The sequence below is a fragment of the Plasmodium knowlesi genome, assembly GCF_000006355.2.
Source record: "Plasmodium knowlesi strain H genome assembly, chromosome: 12".
Taxonomy (NCBI): domain Eukaryota; phylum Apicomplexa; class Aconoidasida; order Haemosporida; family Plasmodiidae; genus Plasmodium; species Plasmodium knowlesi.
The window spans coordinates 307,949-327,880 of record NC_011913.2 but is presented as its reverse complement, the minus strand read 5'-3'; the positions used below and the strand labels follow the sequence as shown (position 1 = coordinate 327,880).

Below are 19,932 nucleotides of genomic sequence, written 5' to 3'. Positions count from 1 at the left end.
TCATGAGCATGCGCCGGGGAGGTTTTCCAATCCACTGCATCGAATGAGGTCCTTGTTGCAGCTATCCGTGGCGCACTGGTAACATCTGTCGGCGCAAGGGTTGCCAAATAAGCAGGGGAGCCAACAGTTGGACTTTCCACAATCAACGGATTCTTTAAAACAACTAGAACAAGTATCAGAAAGTTTTAATTTTCGTTTGGCTAGCTGTTCCTGCACGCAAATCATGGTTTTCTCCCCTGAACCTAAATTATCAACGGAGCATTGTAAAAGAGTGCTAAAAAATTTATTACTAGGGGACAGATTCAACCCTTTTTTTCCATTTACCACCACACCATCTGGTTTCTTATCATCAAAAATTATATGTTTATCCATCTCAGATTGGCATCCATTAGTTATACTTGACACATCAGATCCTTTGACTTGTAGTTGGCAACCATACAAATGCTTTGTAATATTTCTTATTAAAAAATTTATAGTCTCTAATTTTAAATCATTAAATAAATTTGAACCAAATATTAAATGAGGTACTCCTATGATAATAAAGGATTTATTATCATCACATAGAGTTTTTGATTTTCCATTTTTTATAATATTTGAAATTCTATGTAAGAGATTTTTCGGATTGATTTCATTATATCTTCCACTTAGTAATTCGTTAATATGTTGACTTATTATATGTCTGTACTTTCTTGGTGCATCTGCGAGGATGATGTTGATGGAGTCCATCAACATGTGGTCATTCTTGAATCCTCCTATCCAACTGTTTTGAAGGCTGCTTAACAAATCGTTCTTCCATCCTCGGCGCCAGTTCTCTTCAATTCCTTTGAGGAAGTTCTTCTCCTTCTCCCCTAACATGTCATTCCTCCAATCATTAAACCAGCCATTTGCCCTTATTGCGGGCGCGTTGAAAAAGAGGATCAGTGAAAGACCCAGTTTATGTTTCATCCCCTCCGTCAGCAGCGTTACTGCTACGACGCACGAGCGGATAAGGATATTTTTCAGATTCGCCATTGGTTGGTGATCTTAGGTTAAACAGTTAATGGGCTTTATTAAGGAACAAAGATAAGTCAATGGGAAAATTACGCTTCGATGAAAATGTACATATATAGCATATATGTGTATGTGGTTCATATGTGCATACCATCTGTCGCGTGTGCTATTAGTGTGGCCTTGGCCAAATCGAAATAAAAGGTTCCACCTTTCGAAGGATTTGACGTAGAAAAAGGGAGCTAAAGCAGCCGTTGCCACAGTTTAGCAAATTCGAAAGTTGCAACGTTTTAAAAATTACGCCGCCTTGAATTAAAAAGTTGCCACGAACTTACCCGCTTTGGTGGGCACGGCGAAAAAATTACAATACGCGCGAAAACTGGAAAAGTACAATGATGCAAGGAACAACACATGACTCTTCCCAAAGTACATAATAAACGCATGAATACTAATAATTCACGTGTATATATTTATTTATCTTCCGATCGACGCGCTCGAAGCATAATTATAAAAAATGTTTAACCTGTTTCTTCCTGCTGCGAACTGACATACAGCGAGCAATCCGCCACTGGGGAGGGGAAGAAAAAAAAAAAAAATAAAAAAATAAAAAAATAAAAAAAATTGCAAATTGTTTGGAGAAATATTTTCGCAATTTTTCTAATCCAAAAAATACAGAAGTTCAACAAAATTCTCCCGGCTAGTTGATAATTCAGCGGTCTCGCGGAGGATAAAAAAAAAAAAAAAAAAAAAAAAAAACCAAAAGGAAAAGGAAAAGGAAAGAAAAAAAAAAAACGAATGGTGACTAAATACGGCGAATCGAGACGAATGACGAACTTTTCGGCGAATCAAAGAGGCACCAAAAAGGAAGCACAAACATGGAAAAAGCAAACGCGAAAAGGCAAACGTAAAATGCAAAATGTAATTAAGTAATCTTCTCCCTTTACCGACAAAATTACCAACGGTTTTATCTGCGCAGGTGCTCGCTGCGGTATTGGGTATCGGGCCAAGTTCAACAGAGGACGAGAAAGAGGGAGGAGCGCACAAAAACACGTATAACTGGCTAAGATAAAATTATATTCGGATGAAAAAAGAGGCAAACAAATGAAAAAGCGTAAGTAGTTTCCTCATGCTATAATAATGAAGGTGATGATAATCCATTGGAGGAAGAAAATTCCTACTTAAAAAACAAACGTGCACGTTTCTCCTTTTTCTTATTCGCAATAATTATCCAAAAAGGAAAAAGGGAAGCCGCCGCAAGAAGGACATTTCGCTCGTTGGCATATATATATATTTTTTTTCATAACTTCTTCCTCGTTAATAAAAACGTGCGCATTGTTACTTGCATCTCTTCCCAATGGCACAAACAGACGGAGGTATGGAAAAACCCATTTTCAATTTTTTTTTTTTTTTTTCACTAACCCTGATTTGGAAATATAAAGATTGTATGTACAGTTGAGCAAGCCCATCTCTTCTCTTCTTTCTTCATCTTTTCAAAAAGAAAAAGAAAAAAACGCAGGAAATGTTTTGCTTCTCCGGGGTGGTTAGCAAATATGTATTAATAATTAGTCCGAATTTTGTATGTCTACAATTCGATTCGGGTTAGAAAAGGATATCGCGCCGCATGCAGAATATAAAAATAAGTAGTAATAGTTTTAGAGTAGCTTTCTCAAAAATCATGGCGTCCATTTTTGAAAGTCTTTCTTATTTGGTCTGAATTTGTTGGAAGTGTAAGAATGGCGATAAGCAAAGCACCGCAGAAAAAAAAAAAAAAAAATCCCTTTTCAAGAGAATTTTGTTTCCACTGATTTTGCGGGTCGTTGTTGTTGTTCTTGTTAGGGGTGATGGTGTGCGAAGAATTATGGCTTAAAGTTTATTCGGGTAAATGTACTCCATGCATCTTACTGATAAATCACTTGCAATGTAATAGGTCCATATGGATGTGATAGTGTCCCCAGTTGTATTTTATGTCATCAATAATTATGTTATTATGGGATTGCACAAGATGGAGCACTTTTTCCCCCAGAGTGTGATTTACACCTTTTTCATTTTTTAACATTTCATGGGGAGCTTAACACACGTGCAGTATATGTTCCTGTCCGTAGCCAGAAATGAATTTTTTTTTTTTTTTTTTTTAATATGAAGCGGAAATTAGTTCATTTACATATATATGTGCATGAAATGAACACCTTAACGATGCATATTTTTGAATATATACCTCTTCGCATATATCAAAAGGGGTAGTGGGTCGGGGGGACATACACATTTGAATACAACTGTACACACATATCGGTTGTGGTTTACACTCTTCTCCTTCTGGCAATTATGAGAAAATTATTCGCATTAGATAAATAGTTCTCTTCTTTCTATCGCACAAGCAAACCAGTTTTCCGCCCCTCAGATATCGTGAAAATTTGCCTTCCGCATTTATTTGCCTGAATTCCTCTCACCTTCATTCTTTGATAGACCCGTTGAAATAGAGGACGCATATTATATAGCTATATCTATCTATCTATATACATATATTGATATTTATATACGCACACTTGTTCCACACTATGCACTGTAAAAAAGGGCTCCCCAATTTTTCAACGCGCTTTTGTCTTCCTCAAGGCTTAATTCACCATAGAGTGGTAGAGCGGTTCAGGGCAATTCACCTCAGTTCCGTCCAATTATATATTTTTTTTTATCTTCCTCATTTTCCTCTAAAGTGGCATTTCCTAATCATGTGCGTAGAATCTTCACCCCCTGGTTTGTCACTCTTCCTTTAGCTACATCAAATAGAAATAGCGCACACAAATTCCTACACCCATGTAATCCTACGGGAGAGAGGCTCATCTGCTACATGCGCAGGCATATAGAGGGGAAAAAAAGGAAAAATTAAAAACATCAAATAATTTATTTTCGCGCAAAGGAAGCAAAATAATAATAAAATGATATTCGCACGTGGCTAACTACTTTCAGAGGTGAGAGAAAAATTTTCCTTTCCTCCTAGATGTACATTTAGATAAGCCCAAGGTTTTTTTGTCCGATGAGCAAGTGTGCACAATGTGCATATGAACAATATAAAAGGGGATCCTTGAATATTTTTTTTTCTTTTTCTTTTTTTTTTTTTAGAAGAGGCACATCGTAACTTATTTTTTTCATCGTTTGTGAAGGTCGTGCCATTTATTTTTACTATTTCCATGCTTAGCTGCTCCTCTCCTGCTTTTTTTTTTTTTTTTTTTTTTTTTTTTTTCTGTATCATGGGCTTATTTCCCCTTTTAGTTCTCATCCTAAAGAAGCATTCAAAATGAGATAACAGGCAACTTGCAGGAAGTATCTCTCGCAAAAGAGTAATCTTCACTGCGTCTCCTACTTAGTGGTGTTTCCTCTTTTTTTTTTTTTTCTTTTCCCTTTGCCTGGTCAACATCACGCGGTAACATACCAAGTAGGGGATTTATGAGCTTTAAGATTAGAAAATCCGCACACTGTAAAGCAGAGGTGTGTTCTGACAGACCGGACATTCATATGTCGCACACCTGCAGTGGTGCTACGCAACTATTTCTCTTTCACCTTTTCCGCCACCCCTTGGCGATGAAGTGAGAATTACATTTTGCAGAACCATTCGCGTGTGAAGCTAGCTAGTGAGTAACTTGTCCGATGCGCACAACGTTACTCTCAGAAGGACGCCAAATCAAATGAAAACGTCGCAGTTGAAGGTCAATTTGGACATATAACTGTGAAGCTTATTAGGCAACCATTTTGTTTTTGTAGAAGGAAAAGAGGTGGTAGAAGAACAGACACACAAATAGGAGCAGTCGAATGCATGCCGCCGTGAAAGCATTTTTTACGCATCTCATCTGCTCATGAGAGCCTGTCACAGACATCCGTAGAGGCGAATCTGTCCGGTGCCTTTTTTCCACGTGGATACTTCTCCAAGGGACGAAGTGTTTGTCTGGTTTTTGAACCCTCAGCAACTCCCCCCCCACACCTGCTTGCCACAGAAAGCATTTTTCACAAAGAGCACTTTTCACAAAGAGCACTTTTCACAACGAGCACTTTTCACAACGAGCACTTTTCACAAAGAGCACTTTTCACAAAAAACGCTTTCCAGAAAATGAAAAATGGAAGAGGCGTCCACAAGCAGCCGTTTCGACTCCTAGGGCTGGTGTGCACGATAATAATGTACCTAGGAATATGCGCGAGTGAGAAGCAGAGCACCGATGGAAGTCACCTTTACAAGTCGGTCGTTATTGACGCAGGGTCCACAGGAACGAGGGTCCACATATACAACTACAAAATACTGGATGAAAAAAAAGGAATCAACATACACATTCCATCAATCAGTTATAGAACTACCCCAGGGATTGTGTATCTCCTAAATAACTACTTTTCAAATGATGAAAAAGTACCTTTTTATGAGTATTTTAAAAATATAAAAGAATTTTTGTATGAACATGTTCAGGTAAACGAAAGATCAAGCACATCCATCATGATTCGTGCATCAGGAGGATTCAGACTACTTAGCATAACCGAGTCGGAAAAGTATATAAATTTTTTAAAGGAATATTTTTTAAGTAACTTTAGCGACTTTCTACTAATTGATGAGTTACTGATAAAAGTGCTAAGTGGAAAGGAAGAAGCTATTTTGTCCTTCGTCTCAATTTATGCCCTTCTGGAGAAGTTCAACCCCAGTCCTGTAACTTTTACCAATTTGGAGAAGTCGCCAAATGGGGAGAATGTCTCTACCATATCGGAGGTGCCCACAGGAAAGGGTTCTCAAGGAAATAATTTGACACAAGTGACCAATGGGGCGGACGACATTATAGGCGTCCTAGAGCTAGGGGGCGCCACCGCGCAGGTCGTAATCAAATTTCCTCTGTCCAAGATGAATGAAGACATTAAAAATTTATTTAATTATAAACATAGTGAAAAAAGGAAGAAGAGTGTGATAGAGGAAAATTATAAAAATAAGAACGTCGTGAAAATTCACCTCTTCGATGATGATATTTATCTTTATTGCAAAAGTTACCTCGTCTTGGGGAGGCAAAATGCCATGAAGACCTACCTACATTACATTATTCATCAGCACAACAGGGATGACCACGTAGACGGCAAAGGCTTCACCGAAGGGGAGAAGAACTCCCAAGTTGTTATGAATGCACAGAGGAATGCAAATGATAAAAATAAATTCATTCCAGTTGCATGCTTTCCGAAGAACTTCAAATTCTATGTAAATAATTTATACGAGACATCCATTGAGGAGGAACTCCACGAGTACGACGGGACGACGGAGATGAGTGAAGATGACTACATTGCCGTGGGTACGGGGAATATCGACTTATGTAGGTCGCAAATACAGACCATCCTTAATTATTCGCAGATTGACGATCTTCCATTTAAGATAAAGCGTTTCATAAAGCTCTACGGTATTGAGAACTTCCATCACTTTGCCATAGTAAGTGTGTATGTGGGGGGGATACTGTTTTCCCCTGATTGTCCCGCTACACACATGTCTTTTCTACGCCTAATATACAACTTTCTTGGTTTCCTTTCCCTCCGTAGGATATTCTGAATCTTCCGGAAAGCTTTGACCCCATTTCACTAGACTCAAATATGTATTTGGAGAAGGCCAAGGAAATATGCCCGCTGACCATTGAGGAAATTGTGAAGGTGGTACGACCAGGCGCGAACATCGAGAAGGCGCAGACGTCCTGTTTCGGGTGAGTAGTACGGGTGACCGCTTAGTCTTTGAGGCTCCCCCTTGGAGACGCTTTCCGTATGTGTACATACTGTGCTACGCGAACTGTTCCTTCATTACTTCATTCCTTCTTCGTTCTTATTTGATTATATTACATTGTATTATTTTACTATATTTTATTTTATTTTATTTTATTTTTTTTCTCTTTCACGCCTACCACAGACTGATATTCCTGTACGAGTTCATGCGATACATCCTGAAGATTGACCAACCCATAGCGTTCCAATCGACCAACTACGTAAGTGGGAGTGGCGGAGTGATCATAGCTGCGTTAGCCGGTGCATAGCAGGAGAGATAAGTAACGTGGATGTACTGGCTTGTGCCAATTCCGTGCGGACACATCACCGTGGATGTAAGATGTGAGCCTAAGAGTCAGCACACATCCTCCTTTTTCCTCGCAATCATCATCACCGCCTCCCTACAGATAAACAAAATTAGCATCACCTGGACAGTGGCCGTTCTGCTAATGGAGCTCCCGGCCCACTTGCACACAATTAAAAAGCAGACAAAGGAAACCTATCTCAACGATGAACTGTGAATGGGCAAATTACCTGTCCCCTTTACTTCATGAAGTCGTTGAAGAGCGGCACGCATGTTGCTCCTTCGCTACTTCACACCTTTGTTTTTGTCATATGCGAGGGATAGCGGAAGAGTCGTAGTATACACTGAAAGAGAACAATATGGAAAAAAAAAAAAAAATAGCTAGCTGAATGCTCGATCAAAGAACATAATATGTGTGCAAATAGCTAAAACGAAAAAAAAAAAAAAAAAATTAGCTAGCTCAATACTAGATCAAAGAGCATAATATATGTACAAATAGCTAAAGCGAAAAAAAATAAAAAAAAAGGAAAAAAAAAGGACAGATCGAAAAAAATGCACAGCGATGAATTCTCGGAGGAAATATTCCTCTCTCGCTTAGCCGACAATCACTTGTAAAAATGAACAGTCCAGGAGGTACACACAAAAAAGAAGTTAACAGAGAATACTGAACTGTAGAGAGTTGAAAGAGATTTCCCTCTTTATTCTTACCGCGCGCGTCCTCATAATTTTTTGAGCTATTTTACCTTTGCTTTACTTGCCTCTTTAGCGTGTGGCATAGGAATGTTTCATTTTAAAACCCCTTAAAGTTGCGTAGGTGTTGCAACAATTTTGAAGTTAATGGGCTAGTCGCCTCGTCTTGTTTGGTTATTTTCGTAATTTTGCTAATTTTGGTGATTTTCTCTTTTTCACTATTTCCACCGCATCACCATTTTTCCCAATTGACAAAACCTGCGCAACCCCATCATTTGTCACGCGATGTGGAACTTTCAATTTTGAAGGGGCAATCAACTTCCAGGGAACACTCTAATTCGAATGTAACAACTGTGTTGTGGAGCGTGTGCCTACCTGAATACATAAGAGTGGGCGATACGGTGGAAGACGTTTCCACGAGACGTGACTATCATATTCATGGAGATGCTTTTGGGGGGAATCTTCTCCTCGGGTTTGATGGGATATGGTCCCTTTGGACAATGGTTCCAACTTCTTTTGCATATGTGACCGAGCTCCTTTTCCCATCTCAAAAATGTGGGCGATACACTCATTGAATTTTAAATTGTCTGCTATTGAGCATTAGAGTTACAACACCATGGAGAAGGTTTCCCTTTTCCTAGTACACCCTCATCACCATTAGCCCACTGGCCCAAATACAAACTGTCCAATTCTTCGCGGGGGTTGTCGGTATGCACGGCGATGTGAAATGTTCACGTAACCATGCTAAGTCTAAGAGTTGGCCAGGAGTTCTTTTAGAAATGGTTATCACAAAAACTGCGACACCCCTCTAGTTGACACACAAAACAGGAATGTGTTTTCCCTTACACTCGTCTACTTTTTTATTGCCATTCATTTAGACCTTTCAATATGGCAGTCACGAAGTGGTTAGTTTAATGTACAAAAAAAAAAAAAAAAAAAGAAGAAGAAGCAATTTTCAACTTTGTTCCCATGAAAAGGAATGAAAATAGGGGAACTCCCCCTTCCTAAACCTTTTAGTTCACTTTTTTAAGAGTGCCATTATGTTACATAAATGGCATGGATTGGTGGAAAGTAATATCAGTAGGAAAAAAGAAAAAGTTTTAAATGGAAAAAAAAAAAAAAAACAGGATGAAAACAAGACCGAACGAAAGCAAAGGACAGGTAGAATTAAACTGTTTTGTTTGAACAAATGGAAGTATTATTTTTTCTTTTTCTTTTTTTTTTTTCTGCTATTTTCTTGAATTCGTCTCTATTTGTTAGAATCTTTTTTTCCCCAATTATTTATTGCCTCTTTTTTCCTTTTCTGTTGGTCACCCATTCGGATTTCCTCTTCTGAACAATTTAGACGAAAAAAAAAAAAAAAAAAAAACATAAGCACATGAGTTTTCTTTTTTTTTTTTTTCCAAAATTTGTTCCTTCACGAAAAATAGGACCTATATGTAGAATTGTCATGGTAAGGGCCAAGTGCAAACCGTCGCCTAAGATTTTCATTACATAAATATTTGTATAGATGTATAGGACCACATGAATATATATATATATATATATATATTTCTTTAGCGCTTTTCTGCGCTCCAGAGTTGCTCGCATTGCGGGCTAATTTTTTTTTTTTTTTCTCTTCCGCAGGGGGGCTGCTTTGGACGTGTATATAAGTATATATATAATATTAATGTATATTGGGTCAGTAACATGCTTAAAGGAGGCGCTTTTTTAAAAGGGGGGGGGGCAAGGCACGCTTCGGCCTAGGCACCGAGCATACGAATGCGAGCACTGGACCCATGTGACTAAATATGCGTGACATATAAAATGCGCCACGTAAATATAAAAGGTAAAATATAAAAATGAATACATAATAATATAATAAAACATTTTGTATATAATATACAAATATAAATGCGCATCATACAATATATGCTTACATTTTTGTTTTTCCAAGAAATGCATAATATGGGCTCCTTTTGCTAGGGCTTGGGGGCGGAAGTTGGATAACTTCTGCTTTTTTCTCTTCATTTTATGGCTGACCCTTTCTTTGACTTATTTTTCCTTAAAATGTTTTCCTTCAAGAAAGAAAAAAAAAAAAATTCAAATATCATTCGATCATTGTTCACATTCTTGTTAATTTTCTTTTTGAATGACTTTTTAAGCTTTTCAAATTTTCACTCTTTTTCGTAACAGCCCATTTCTAATGTGGTTTTTCTATTGGCAAAACCACATAGGGGCCTTTTGAAAAAAAAAAAAAAAAAAAAAAAAAAAAATATGCATGTATGTACTTGTATACCTTTTCTTGCCCCTATCCTTATGGAGAGAATTAAGGGCAGATAGTGGAAGGTCGGGGAACCGAAGGGAACGAAAGAATGCTCATGCCAATGGGGGGCTTTTTTAACCTTTTTGGAACCATTACCACCACCTTACCCTCTCCCGCTCCCTCCCCCCCCTCTGCTAAGTTATATGCTAGCAGACTAGTAGGAGCATTCATCATGTGCATGGCCCTGCAATGGAATAACAATTGCCAATGCGTAGGTCCCTATGTTTTCATTGTTTTTGTTCCACTGTGCGTGTTTTTTTTTATATCTGCAACAAGGGAATACGACATCCGTGCACTCCGGTAGACAGTGTGAGGAGACTCGGGTGTAAGTATAGTCCCAGTTGCAGGCACGTGCATATTTTTTTTTAACTCCACGAGGTTTTGGTTATTTGGCATGTGCCACTTGGACTATTCCATTCTTCGTTCTAAATTTTGCATGGGCAGTTTTGCCAAACAGTCTGTCTATTTATCCCACTATATTCACCACCTACTACTCATTTCCTCCCTGTTTAAATAAATGTTCTGCTGAATTTCATTTCCCCCTGAGCACCCAAAGGAAGGAAAATAAAATATGGAAAGAAAAAACTCCGAAAGTAAGATTAGCCTATCGAGCAAAGAAGGCGCCAATGTATATAAAGGGAAGTCGAAGAGTAGACAGATAAATCCGTTGAGGAATGATTCAGAAGGTAACCATGCCAAGGAGATGAACATGTCCTTGAGCGTGCTGGGTGAAAAGTATGAAAAGACGGATCCTCCTGAACAGGGCGCATTGAGGGGAGATAACAGCCAATGCGCAAGAGGAAAATGTGTGAGCAGTAAGAATGTGGGCGAGGTGAATAATAGTAAGTATAGGAAAAATAGCAAACAGAGAAACCATAGTCGTGGTTACCACCGTGAGGAGGATGATAATCAGAATGACAAAAATGGTGATAAGGGGAAAGAGGAGAAAATTGCAAACGACGGGGAATCCTCGTACAAACGGAAGAGCCTATCCGTAAACTGCTACGAAAACAGGAATAGGAAAACGCTGTACAGACACAACGTATTAAATGAGGAGCAGAAAAATATCGAGTGGCTCCTGACTAGAGAAAAAAATGTAGAACATCTTGAAGCGATCAATTTTGACCACATGATGAGGGACAACCTCTTTAGTTCTTTCCACAACAGGAAGAACCACGGTGATGTCAGTGACAATGGCGGTGACCCTGGCAGTGGTGATGCCAGTAGCGATGCCAATGGTGGAGACCTAAGTAGAAGAAACAAACATAGAAGAAGTTTGCGCGTCCGGAAGGACGACAGCTCGAAGAGGAATAAGAGCACGCCGGATGAGAGGGAGATAAAGAACCTCGCAAATATTTTATGCAAAATTAAGAAGGAGGAGGACCAAGTACAATCGAACGTGGAGGAGGAGGAGGAAGACCATGAGGTGCCTCTGACCAGGGAATACGACATGTCGTACGATGGGCGCTATGATGGGCGCTACGATGGGCGTTACGATGAGCGCTACGATGGGCATTATGACGGGCGCTATGATGGGCGCTACGGTGGGCGCTATGATGGGCGCTACGATGGACCATACGATAGGCTCTACGGAAGGTCACTCGACATGCCATACGATGCATACCTGGATCGACACCGCAAGGGACATACTAATAGACGCTGCAACCAACATTTGGGAGGATCCCATGTTAGGGGATATGGTGAAGGCTATGACAGTCACGTGGATTGTCAGGCGGATCGTCAAATCGATCGTCAAATCGATCGTCCTTGGGATCGTCACTGGGACGGTAGCCGGGATCGTCACTGGGACCGTGGTCGGGACCGTAACCTGGATCGTAGCCTTCATCGCTACGTCGACGAACGATGTGTGCAACGCTTCGAGGAGGTGCTCGGAGGAAGGGAGGAAATTTACCGAAGAAGAAGGAGAGCTATGGAAGAATACGGTGAGTACAGAGAAAGGAGGAAGGATGACCTAACCACCTATGATGATCGACGCTCACATATGATGGTCCAGGAAGGGAGTGGAAGTGCAGGAGATTTGTTTTTGTACAAAAGCGCCTTGAGAAATGGAAGCGAGGGAATAAAAGAAAAAGAGCACCATCAGAAGCAACAGGTGTATCAAAAGCAACAAAATCAGCACGTGTATTCAAACATCGCCGATATATGCAAAAGTTATATAAAAAATATTAATAGCATTAACAAGAATACATATAGGGGGGAAAGCAAGGATAGCCTTTTTCGATACCCCATCGGAAGTGCCAAGCCATATGATGAGCCTTACCCAAGTGGAGACCATTACAACGGTGGGGACAGTTACCAATTGGGGGTGATTAAGATGGGGATCAAGGGAGGCCCAGGTGAAACAGGGCAAAGTTTGAACACGCCAAATTACAGATTAACAAGTGGAAAGGGGGTGAGCAGACAGGATTTGTCTGGCCACTCCCCTAGTAACAGAGGAAGGGTGAACAGTGGGGAGAGGAGTATTAAGGAGAGTAGCAACCGGGAACGCAACGACAATCATGGTAGCGGTAAGCAGGTTGGCGGTATCCATGTGAAGGATGGCTATCCAAGCTCCATCCTCTCAAGTAGCAATACTGCGGGTAGAAACCGAGAACCAGGTGCCAAGCAGAAGCCTATGCGAAATGTGCACTTTTTGGAAGTCGACACGAAAGAGCAGGAGTCAAAGTGCAGGAGAAAGGATTATGGAGCTAGCGGAAAAAATATAATGCAAACGAACAATATGGATCGTAGGAACGTCGATCCATTAGTTTTAAAGTACATGGATGAGGGGGAAAATAACATGGAGCAGAAAAAGAGGAAGAAAAAAAATAAGCATGGTAATGCTAACAAGGTAGGTGATGTCCAGATGGAGATAGTTGTCCCTATCAACTACGATGGAAAAAGTACCAATATAGGAAAAGGGAATTCTTTTCTGGGATCGAAGAGCACATCTCATGAGAAGGCACCCACATGTAGCAAGCCCAACGGTGCGAACAATAACATCACGGGTATTTCAAATGGTAATGACCCTAGCAGTGGCTATGATCAGGGTGTGGGGAAAGGCGGTGACAAAGGCGGTGACAAAGGCGGTGACAAAGGCGGTGGCAAAGGCAATGGAAATAAGAACGTTCGCATCGGTTTGAGCGACCAAGCGGCATCTTTCCACCATGTCGAAAACCAAGGGGAAAAAGAAATTCCCATGGAAATTATAAAGTACTGCAAAGAAAACAATCTTATCTTGAATAAGGAAATAAAGGAGCTCTTAAACTATTACAGCGATGCTCCTCAGGGTGATGGTGCTTTGCCCAAGGATTCCGCGAAGAAGGGAGTGAACCCGCATGTGTTACTAGGGAAACCGGTAAGCGCCTTGAGTGCGAACAACCGTTTGAACGTGAGTACTCGTCTTGGAGGAGAAGAAGACGGCAGTACTAACCTCTCTACTAAGCCTCAGGGTACCAACCCCATCAGGAGTGAAAAAAAAATAATTGCATATGCTAAAAGTAGTAAGCATCCAAAGAGCAGTGCAAATATACTCCAAAAAAATCGTCCAGCAGAACTGGACAAGTACAGCAGTAAGACGCATACAAGTCTGAACCTAGTGACCAGTAGCAATAGCAGTAGTACTGGTAACGATAAGACGGGCACAGGTGTTGCATCATCGCAGAAGAAAAATTCGACTCCTCAGGGAATCATCTCTTTGACGAATGATGTAGGGGATGCATCCTCCAACGGTGGTAGTAACACTGTGGATGGAAGTCATAAAAATGATTATTTGGGAGGAAGCAAAAAAGGCTTTAGGAAGGACAACAAGGTGGATTTCTCTTTGAATGGTGCAAATCTCGTCAAGGGAGCGGCTTCAACCATTTTGAAGAAACCTTTGGTGGAGGAGATGGCGGGCGGAAGTGGTAAAGAGAAGGGAAAGGTGGGAGCCTCTCATAGTATCAACATCATCAATAGCGATGATAAGGGCAATAACCACGCCGCTTGTAACAACCACCCCGTTTGCAAGAACCGCACCACCTACAACCGGGAATCGCTTGGCATGCCGAAGAAGGAGGAGGATCTGGCGAAGCTGATGAAAAGCTACTACGAAGATGTGCTACAATGTTACCAGCAATATAGTCGAAGCGGCATGGATGACGAGAAATCTTTCCACCTGTGTGAGTACTGTGAACAGAATATTTTTAATTTAAGTAATTTGATAACAGAGAATGAAGCCAAGGAAAACATGTACACATGTAACGTATCATGCGGGAGAACGTTCCACATCAAGTGCGTTAGTTATGTCAAACCAAAGGGAAACAATTATATATGCTTCTTCTGCTTGTATGACATAAACTTCTGTTCCTTGTGTAAGGAGATTACAACGAATGATGGACTCATCCCTTGTTACTACCCACTGTGCAATATATTTCTCCATACGAAGTGCGTTGAGAAGCTGAACCTAATGCACACGGATTGCTTAAAGCAGTACTACTATTGCACCCATTTGGTTGCAGAAAATTCGGGAAATAATACGAACCAGAGGAAAAACAAATGGAAGAAAAAAACAAATTATTATCGAAAAAAGAAGTGGTATAGAAAGAATAAATACGCAACGTTAAATAAAAAAATTGATAAGTATGAGAAGAGTGACAAGGCAAGTCCACATAACCAAGGGAAAATATCTGGTACTTGCACAACAGATGCTCACACAAATGGAACGTGCGTAAAGAACGTAATCCGTGGTGGTAGTGACGAAGTGGAGAACACAGATAATAAGCATACCAAAGGTGGAGCAAACAACGAGCTAGTGAAAGGGGATGAAGTGACTAAAAACAGAAGCAGACATTTAAAACTTAGCAAATATATATGCCCCCTACATGCCTGTTATGTGTGCAAAGAATTCTATATCGTCAATTTGGAAAAAGTGAAAAATAAAAAAAGCAGTTGTCTCTTCAGATGTATAAAGTGCCTGAAGTCTGTTCATCTCCATTGCATGACCAACAATTACATTATTTCCTTTAAGCAGAAAATTATGTTCTGCTCCAGTCATATTGAGTACTACAAGAAGAAGCACATGGAGATGTTACTTAGTCGTTTTAGTAAACTGACGAAGGGTGAGAAAAATAAAAAAATTCCTTGCGTTAGAAGTATGGGTACCCTTACGGATTCAACGAGTATTATCTCCACGACGGGTCTTAAACATAAGAAGGTAATCAGCGATAATCAACCTTCCAAGGGGAGTATCCACCGAAATGGTACCCCTTCTTCAGCGCTATCTTCCCAACCTATTGGCGAAAAAGACAAAGTCACATCTGCGTCTATTAGGGTTACAAATCGCACAGAGGAACCCATTCAGCACCTAGGGATAAATCAGTTTGAAAAAAAAAGTAATACAAATGTTTCTCCATCTTGGAAGGACCAAGAGGAAGGACAGAATGTTGAACAACAGGAGAAGATCAAATCGGGTAATATCCAAAAGGGAGTTATCATTAATGAGGATGTTAAGCAAAATTTGGAAGGAGAAAATGATAGAAGTAAAAGTAGACCTATAGTTGTGGGTACTGTTGTCCCCGCTAACTTAGGGACGAAGGAGGAAAAGGAAAAAGTTATATTTGACTTAACCGATGAAGGAGGAAAAGAAGGCGACTTGAACATTAAGAATGAATTTCAGTCGAAGAATTCTTGCGAAGAGAGCGAATCGAGCAAGTGTGCTGGCAAGGACATATCCCTAGTAATTGACTCCCCAAAGAGTACTCCTATACCCGAAATCTTATACCATAGCCATAAAGGAAATTTGCAGCCGACAAAGGAAGTGGTAGTTGGTATGCATATCGAAAAAGAGGCCTCCCATTTGGAGAACAAGAACGGCCCGATGGGTGATCAGGCAGGGGAAGACAAAGATAAAAATGGTGGCGAAAATATAGACAAGGATTTTAACAGAAATGATCATCACAAAAATGAGAACAAAAATGAGAACAAAAATGAGAACAAAAATGAGAACAAAAATGAGAACAAAAATGAGAACAAAAATGATCACAAAAATGATAGTAAAAACGATGGAAAAAGTGACGACAGAAATGACGATGCAATTTTTAAAAACAAAAAAAGGAAAGCTGCAAATGTTGATAATGCTGAGATGTTGAAAAAGTACAATTTGGATATAACAATTTTTGGCGATTTTTCTAAGAGAAATGCTGACCCATGTATAATGCAAGAAGGGAATTCTTTATCGAAGAGGATTTGTGTGGCTAGTGACACTGCTAAGGGGGAGAAGTATCCCCTCAGCTCTATCGACGTGCAAGGAGGAGGGAGTCAATTTTGCGGCAAACAGGTGAGTATACATATTAAGGGGAGAGTATCCAAGGGGGAAGCCCAAGATACACAGAAATTGAAAAATATTACTAGTTGGAAAATGGAGGAATTATGTAAGAACCTGTTATCCCGAAAGAAAATATATAACATGTACACGAAGGAGCATTTTCAAAGTGAAGTAGAATATAATTACTACGTCCTGATTAAGATGAGGAGTATTCTACACATGGAGAAATCCCTGCTAGGTTTAAAAGAAATGAATCCAAACAAGATAAATCAAGATTGTGAAGAACACATAAATGTCTTGTGTGAGTTTCGGGAGGAGTTTATCAATTTTGTTATTTTTCTTTTTATGAAGAGAGGCACAGATGGGGCGCTGGCAGAAGGGTGCAAATGGGAGCAGCAAGATGGGAAAAAGCATAGGCAACAAAATGGACCCCCAAATGAAGCGCCTATTGAATGCATAACTGGAGAGGAAAAGCAGACCGAGAGGAATGGAGCCCAATCATGTGCACTCTATTTGGAAAGTAAAGACCAATGGACAACTGCTAGTTGTAGGAAAAATGTGGTGAAGGAGGGTCAATGTAATGTGTCCCCAACAAGTGGAACTGATGGAAACGTAGAAGAGTGCACGTTAGATGATCTAGCAAGGAAGAACGCAATTCGTGTAAATTCTAATCAATGTGTGACTGGGGAAAATCCTGAAGGTACAGAAGAAACAGCTGTGGATGTACTCGCCCCTAGCGCAAATATCACCACTACAATCACCGCTAATGGAGACACGGCAGGTGGAGAACAGAGTAGGAGCAAAAGGAAAGAGGAGAAAACCAAATGGGTCTCCAACGATTTGTTAAACATATTATACAAGGAGCTCAAAAACGCCTCCAGCATTATTAGGCCATCTGTGAAAGGAGGTACACATCAGGGATTATCAGTGGGAAAGAGTTCCCATACTGTGGAGAGTAACTTACAAGAGGTAGTAGAGTTCAACAGAACAACGATTCCTACTGCTATTGAGAATCGAACATTGTGCATGAGCCAAAGTAAGTGCTTGAGTGGAGAACTGAAAGGAAGAGCGAACTCTTCCATGATCAGTAAAGGAGGAGACAGTACAAAGTGGAATGAAGAAATAGATAGAGGAATATCCTTTGGTGGGAGAATGAACGGAGGAAATAGTTCCGACGAAGTAACAGGAAGAATATTACGTACCGTGGAAGGTAGATTAAGCCAGGTGAATGGAAATTATGGAGAAGTAGAAGAGGAGCCTGGAAAAGGAAAGAAAAAAATGTTAAATAACGCAAAAATGGAGTTAACTGAATTTTTACGGCTAACACAAAATGGATGGAAAATAGATGTGAGCATTTTAAAAAAGTCAAGTCTTTACTTAAATTTCGAATACATTTCCAAAAATGTGTACTTGAATGATCAAAATAAGAACCTGTTGGCGTGTAAATCTGATGACTATAGATGCTTGTGCCAGGGGGAATGTGACCCATACAGTTGTTACAACTCACTGAGCAAGATTCAGTGCTCCAAGAACAGATGTAACTTGCCAATACAGATTCAAGACAAGAAGTGCTTTAATCGACCGTTCAGGCAATCCGCGATAAAGGACCTCGAGGTAGGACAGGCTGTTCGCGTTGCTGTGTGTATTCATGTATCTGCGCATTTTCTTACAACTCTTTTTTTTTTTTTTTTTTTTTTTTCTTCTACGTGTTTCGTACGCACTTCACCATTGTACACCTGCGCAATCTTTTCGTACAGATTAGACAGACGGAACGTACTGGATACGGAGTGTTTAGCAAGCGGGACATAAAGAATGGAGAACTCATATGTGAGTACGTTGGGGAGGTCCTGGCAAAGAAAGAATTTGAGGAAAGGGTGGAAGCCTACCAGGAGGAAAGCAAAAAGACGAACATGTACAACTGGTACTCAATTCAGATAAATCGTGATGTCCACATTGATAGCAGGAAGAAGGGCAACATCTCGAGATTTGTGAACCACTCTTGTTCTCCCAACAGCGTTTCGCAGAAATGGATCGTCCGCGGCTTCTACCGTATTGGAATATTTGCACAACGGGATATTCCCGCCGGGGAGGAGATAACATACAACTACAGGTAGGTCAATCAAAGTTGTTTAGCATGTGAGCGCTTTCACATGTTGTACAGACTTGTATTTGCCTACATTTTTTTTTTTTTTTTCCCCCATCGCTTTCACACTTTTGCTTCCCCCAATACACCTTGTGCAGTTATAATTTCGTGTTCAATAATTTCGAGTGCCTGTGCAAGTCCGCCAACTGCATGAATTACACCTTGAAGAAAAAGGAAGAGACGGACAACGAAATGAGCGATATGGAGATAACGGACCATGATATTTTCAACCCGATAGTGAATTTCAATAATCTGCACGGGAAGATGCAGGACTGGGTGGTTCACCTTGATGGTGTAGGAACCAAGTCGTTATATAAGTACAACAAAAATAATGCGCTTAATTTAAGGCTAATGGAATCCTATTCCACTTGGCTTTTTTTCGACCTGAATTTTGAGAAAAATAAGTTTTTCGCTCTCAAGTCCAAGCCGTTCAATGCTTTGAGCGAGTTTTGGAAAATCCTTGTTTCGTCTTTTTCCGATGGGGAGAAGAATATCATAAACGCCTTCAATTTGTTCTTGCCCTCTCTGATAAAGATTGGCCAGTTGCGAAGAATTCAGCAGGTGAGTACGCTCTACGATGGTTGTTTGTTTGTCAAAATGTTCCTATATATATTATTATGTATATTAATATATATTTTATTATATATTTTATTAAGTATTCTTTTTTTTTTTTTTTTTTTATCTTTTATTTTTTTTTATTATATTTTCCCCCCCTGCAGTATAGCTACATTCTGAACAACATTGTGGGCTCGGAGCACGAGATGTGGAACCTGATCGACAAGGGATTCGCGGACGATGAGGTGTGCAGGAAGTGCAAAAGCTGTGGAAACCTTACCATGTGCGATAAGTGCTTCAACAGCTACCACCAAATCTGCGGAAACATGCACTCCAAGGTTTACAAAAACACCGAACTAGTTCTGTGCAAATTTTGCCAAAAGTATGATTACAAGATAAAGTGGATTAAGCAAAGCTACAGAGAACGAATGAAGTCTTCCATTGAAATTAGGAGCATCGCGTTTTACAAACTAAACCGGGATATCATGACGCTATTGGAACAGTCGGTAAAGCACACGAAGGATATGTCTCTATCGGCTATGAAGGAGCACAACGCGAAGGAGTACAATAGCAAAAAACTCCGCATGAAGAAGTTCCAGTACAAGTACGTCAAGATATAAAAGACGAGTAGTGGAAAAGCGACGTAACGGAAGGAAGCAGGGATCAATCGAAGAAGAGAACAATATGACAGTGTATGTTCAGCCATCCCTTCCGTCGTATACAATTTGCACATTTACGTTTAACGCGAGTTCACAACTGCCATGTGCAGATAGCTTCGGCTAAATGGTACAATATTGTGCGATCTATACCATAATGTGAATGGGAAAAATTTCCACGCCAGCTTCAGACCAATGAAGAAAAAAATTAATAATTGTCCTGTGGAAATT

The 19,932-nt window shown here is 40.1% G+C and overlaps 3 protein-coding genes across 3 annotated transcripts; 2 read left to right on the top strand and 1 right to left on the bottom strand.

Annotated features, from left to right (window-relative positions):
- PKNH_1206900 (conserved protein, unknown function) lies at positions 1–1,011 on the bottom strand (the record flags this gene model as incomplete). The annotated part of the gene is made up of 1 exon (XM_002260086.1): positions 1–1,011. One exon carries the CDS (start codon positions 1,009–1,011, stop codon positions 1–3), a length of 1,011 nt encoding a protein of 336 aa, XP_002260122.1.
- A 4,072-nt stretch (positions 1,012–5,083) lies between these two features.
- PKNH_1206800 (nucleoside-diphosphatase, putative) lies at positions 5,084–7,265 on the top strand (the record flags this gene model as incomplete). Its single annotated transcript, XM_002260085.1, has 4 exons — positions 5,084–6,424; positions 6,532–6,689; positions 6,890–6,965; positions 7,152–7,265. 4 exons carry the CDS (start codon positions 5,084–5,086, stop codon positions 7,263–7,265), a joined length of 1,689 nt encoding a protein of 562 aa, XP_002260121.1.
- Positions 7,266–10,614: 3,349 nt separating this feature from the next.
- PKNH_1206700 (histone-lysine N-methyltransferase SET2, putative) lies at positions 10,615–19,665 on the top strand (the record flags this gene model as incomplete). The annotated part of the gene is made up of 4 exons (XM_002260084.1): positions 10,615–17,961; positions 18,105–18,457; positions 18,589–19,051; positions 19,210–19,665. The coding sequence occupies 4 exons, from the start codon at positions 10,615–10,617 to the stop codon at positions 19,663–19,665; spliced, it is 8,619 nt and encodes a 2,872-aa protein (XP_002260120.1).
- Positions 19,666–19,932: the final 267 nt, after the last annotated feature.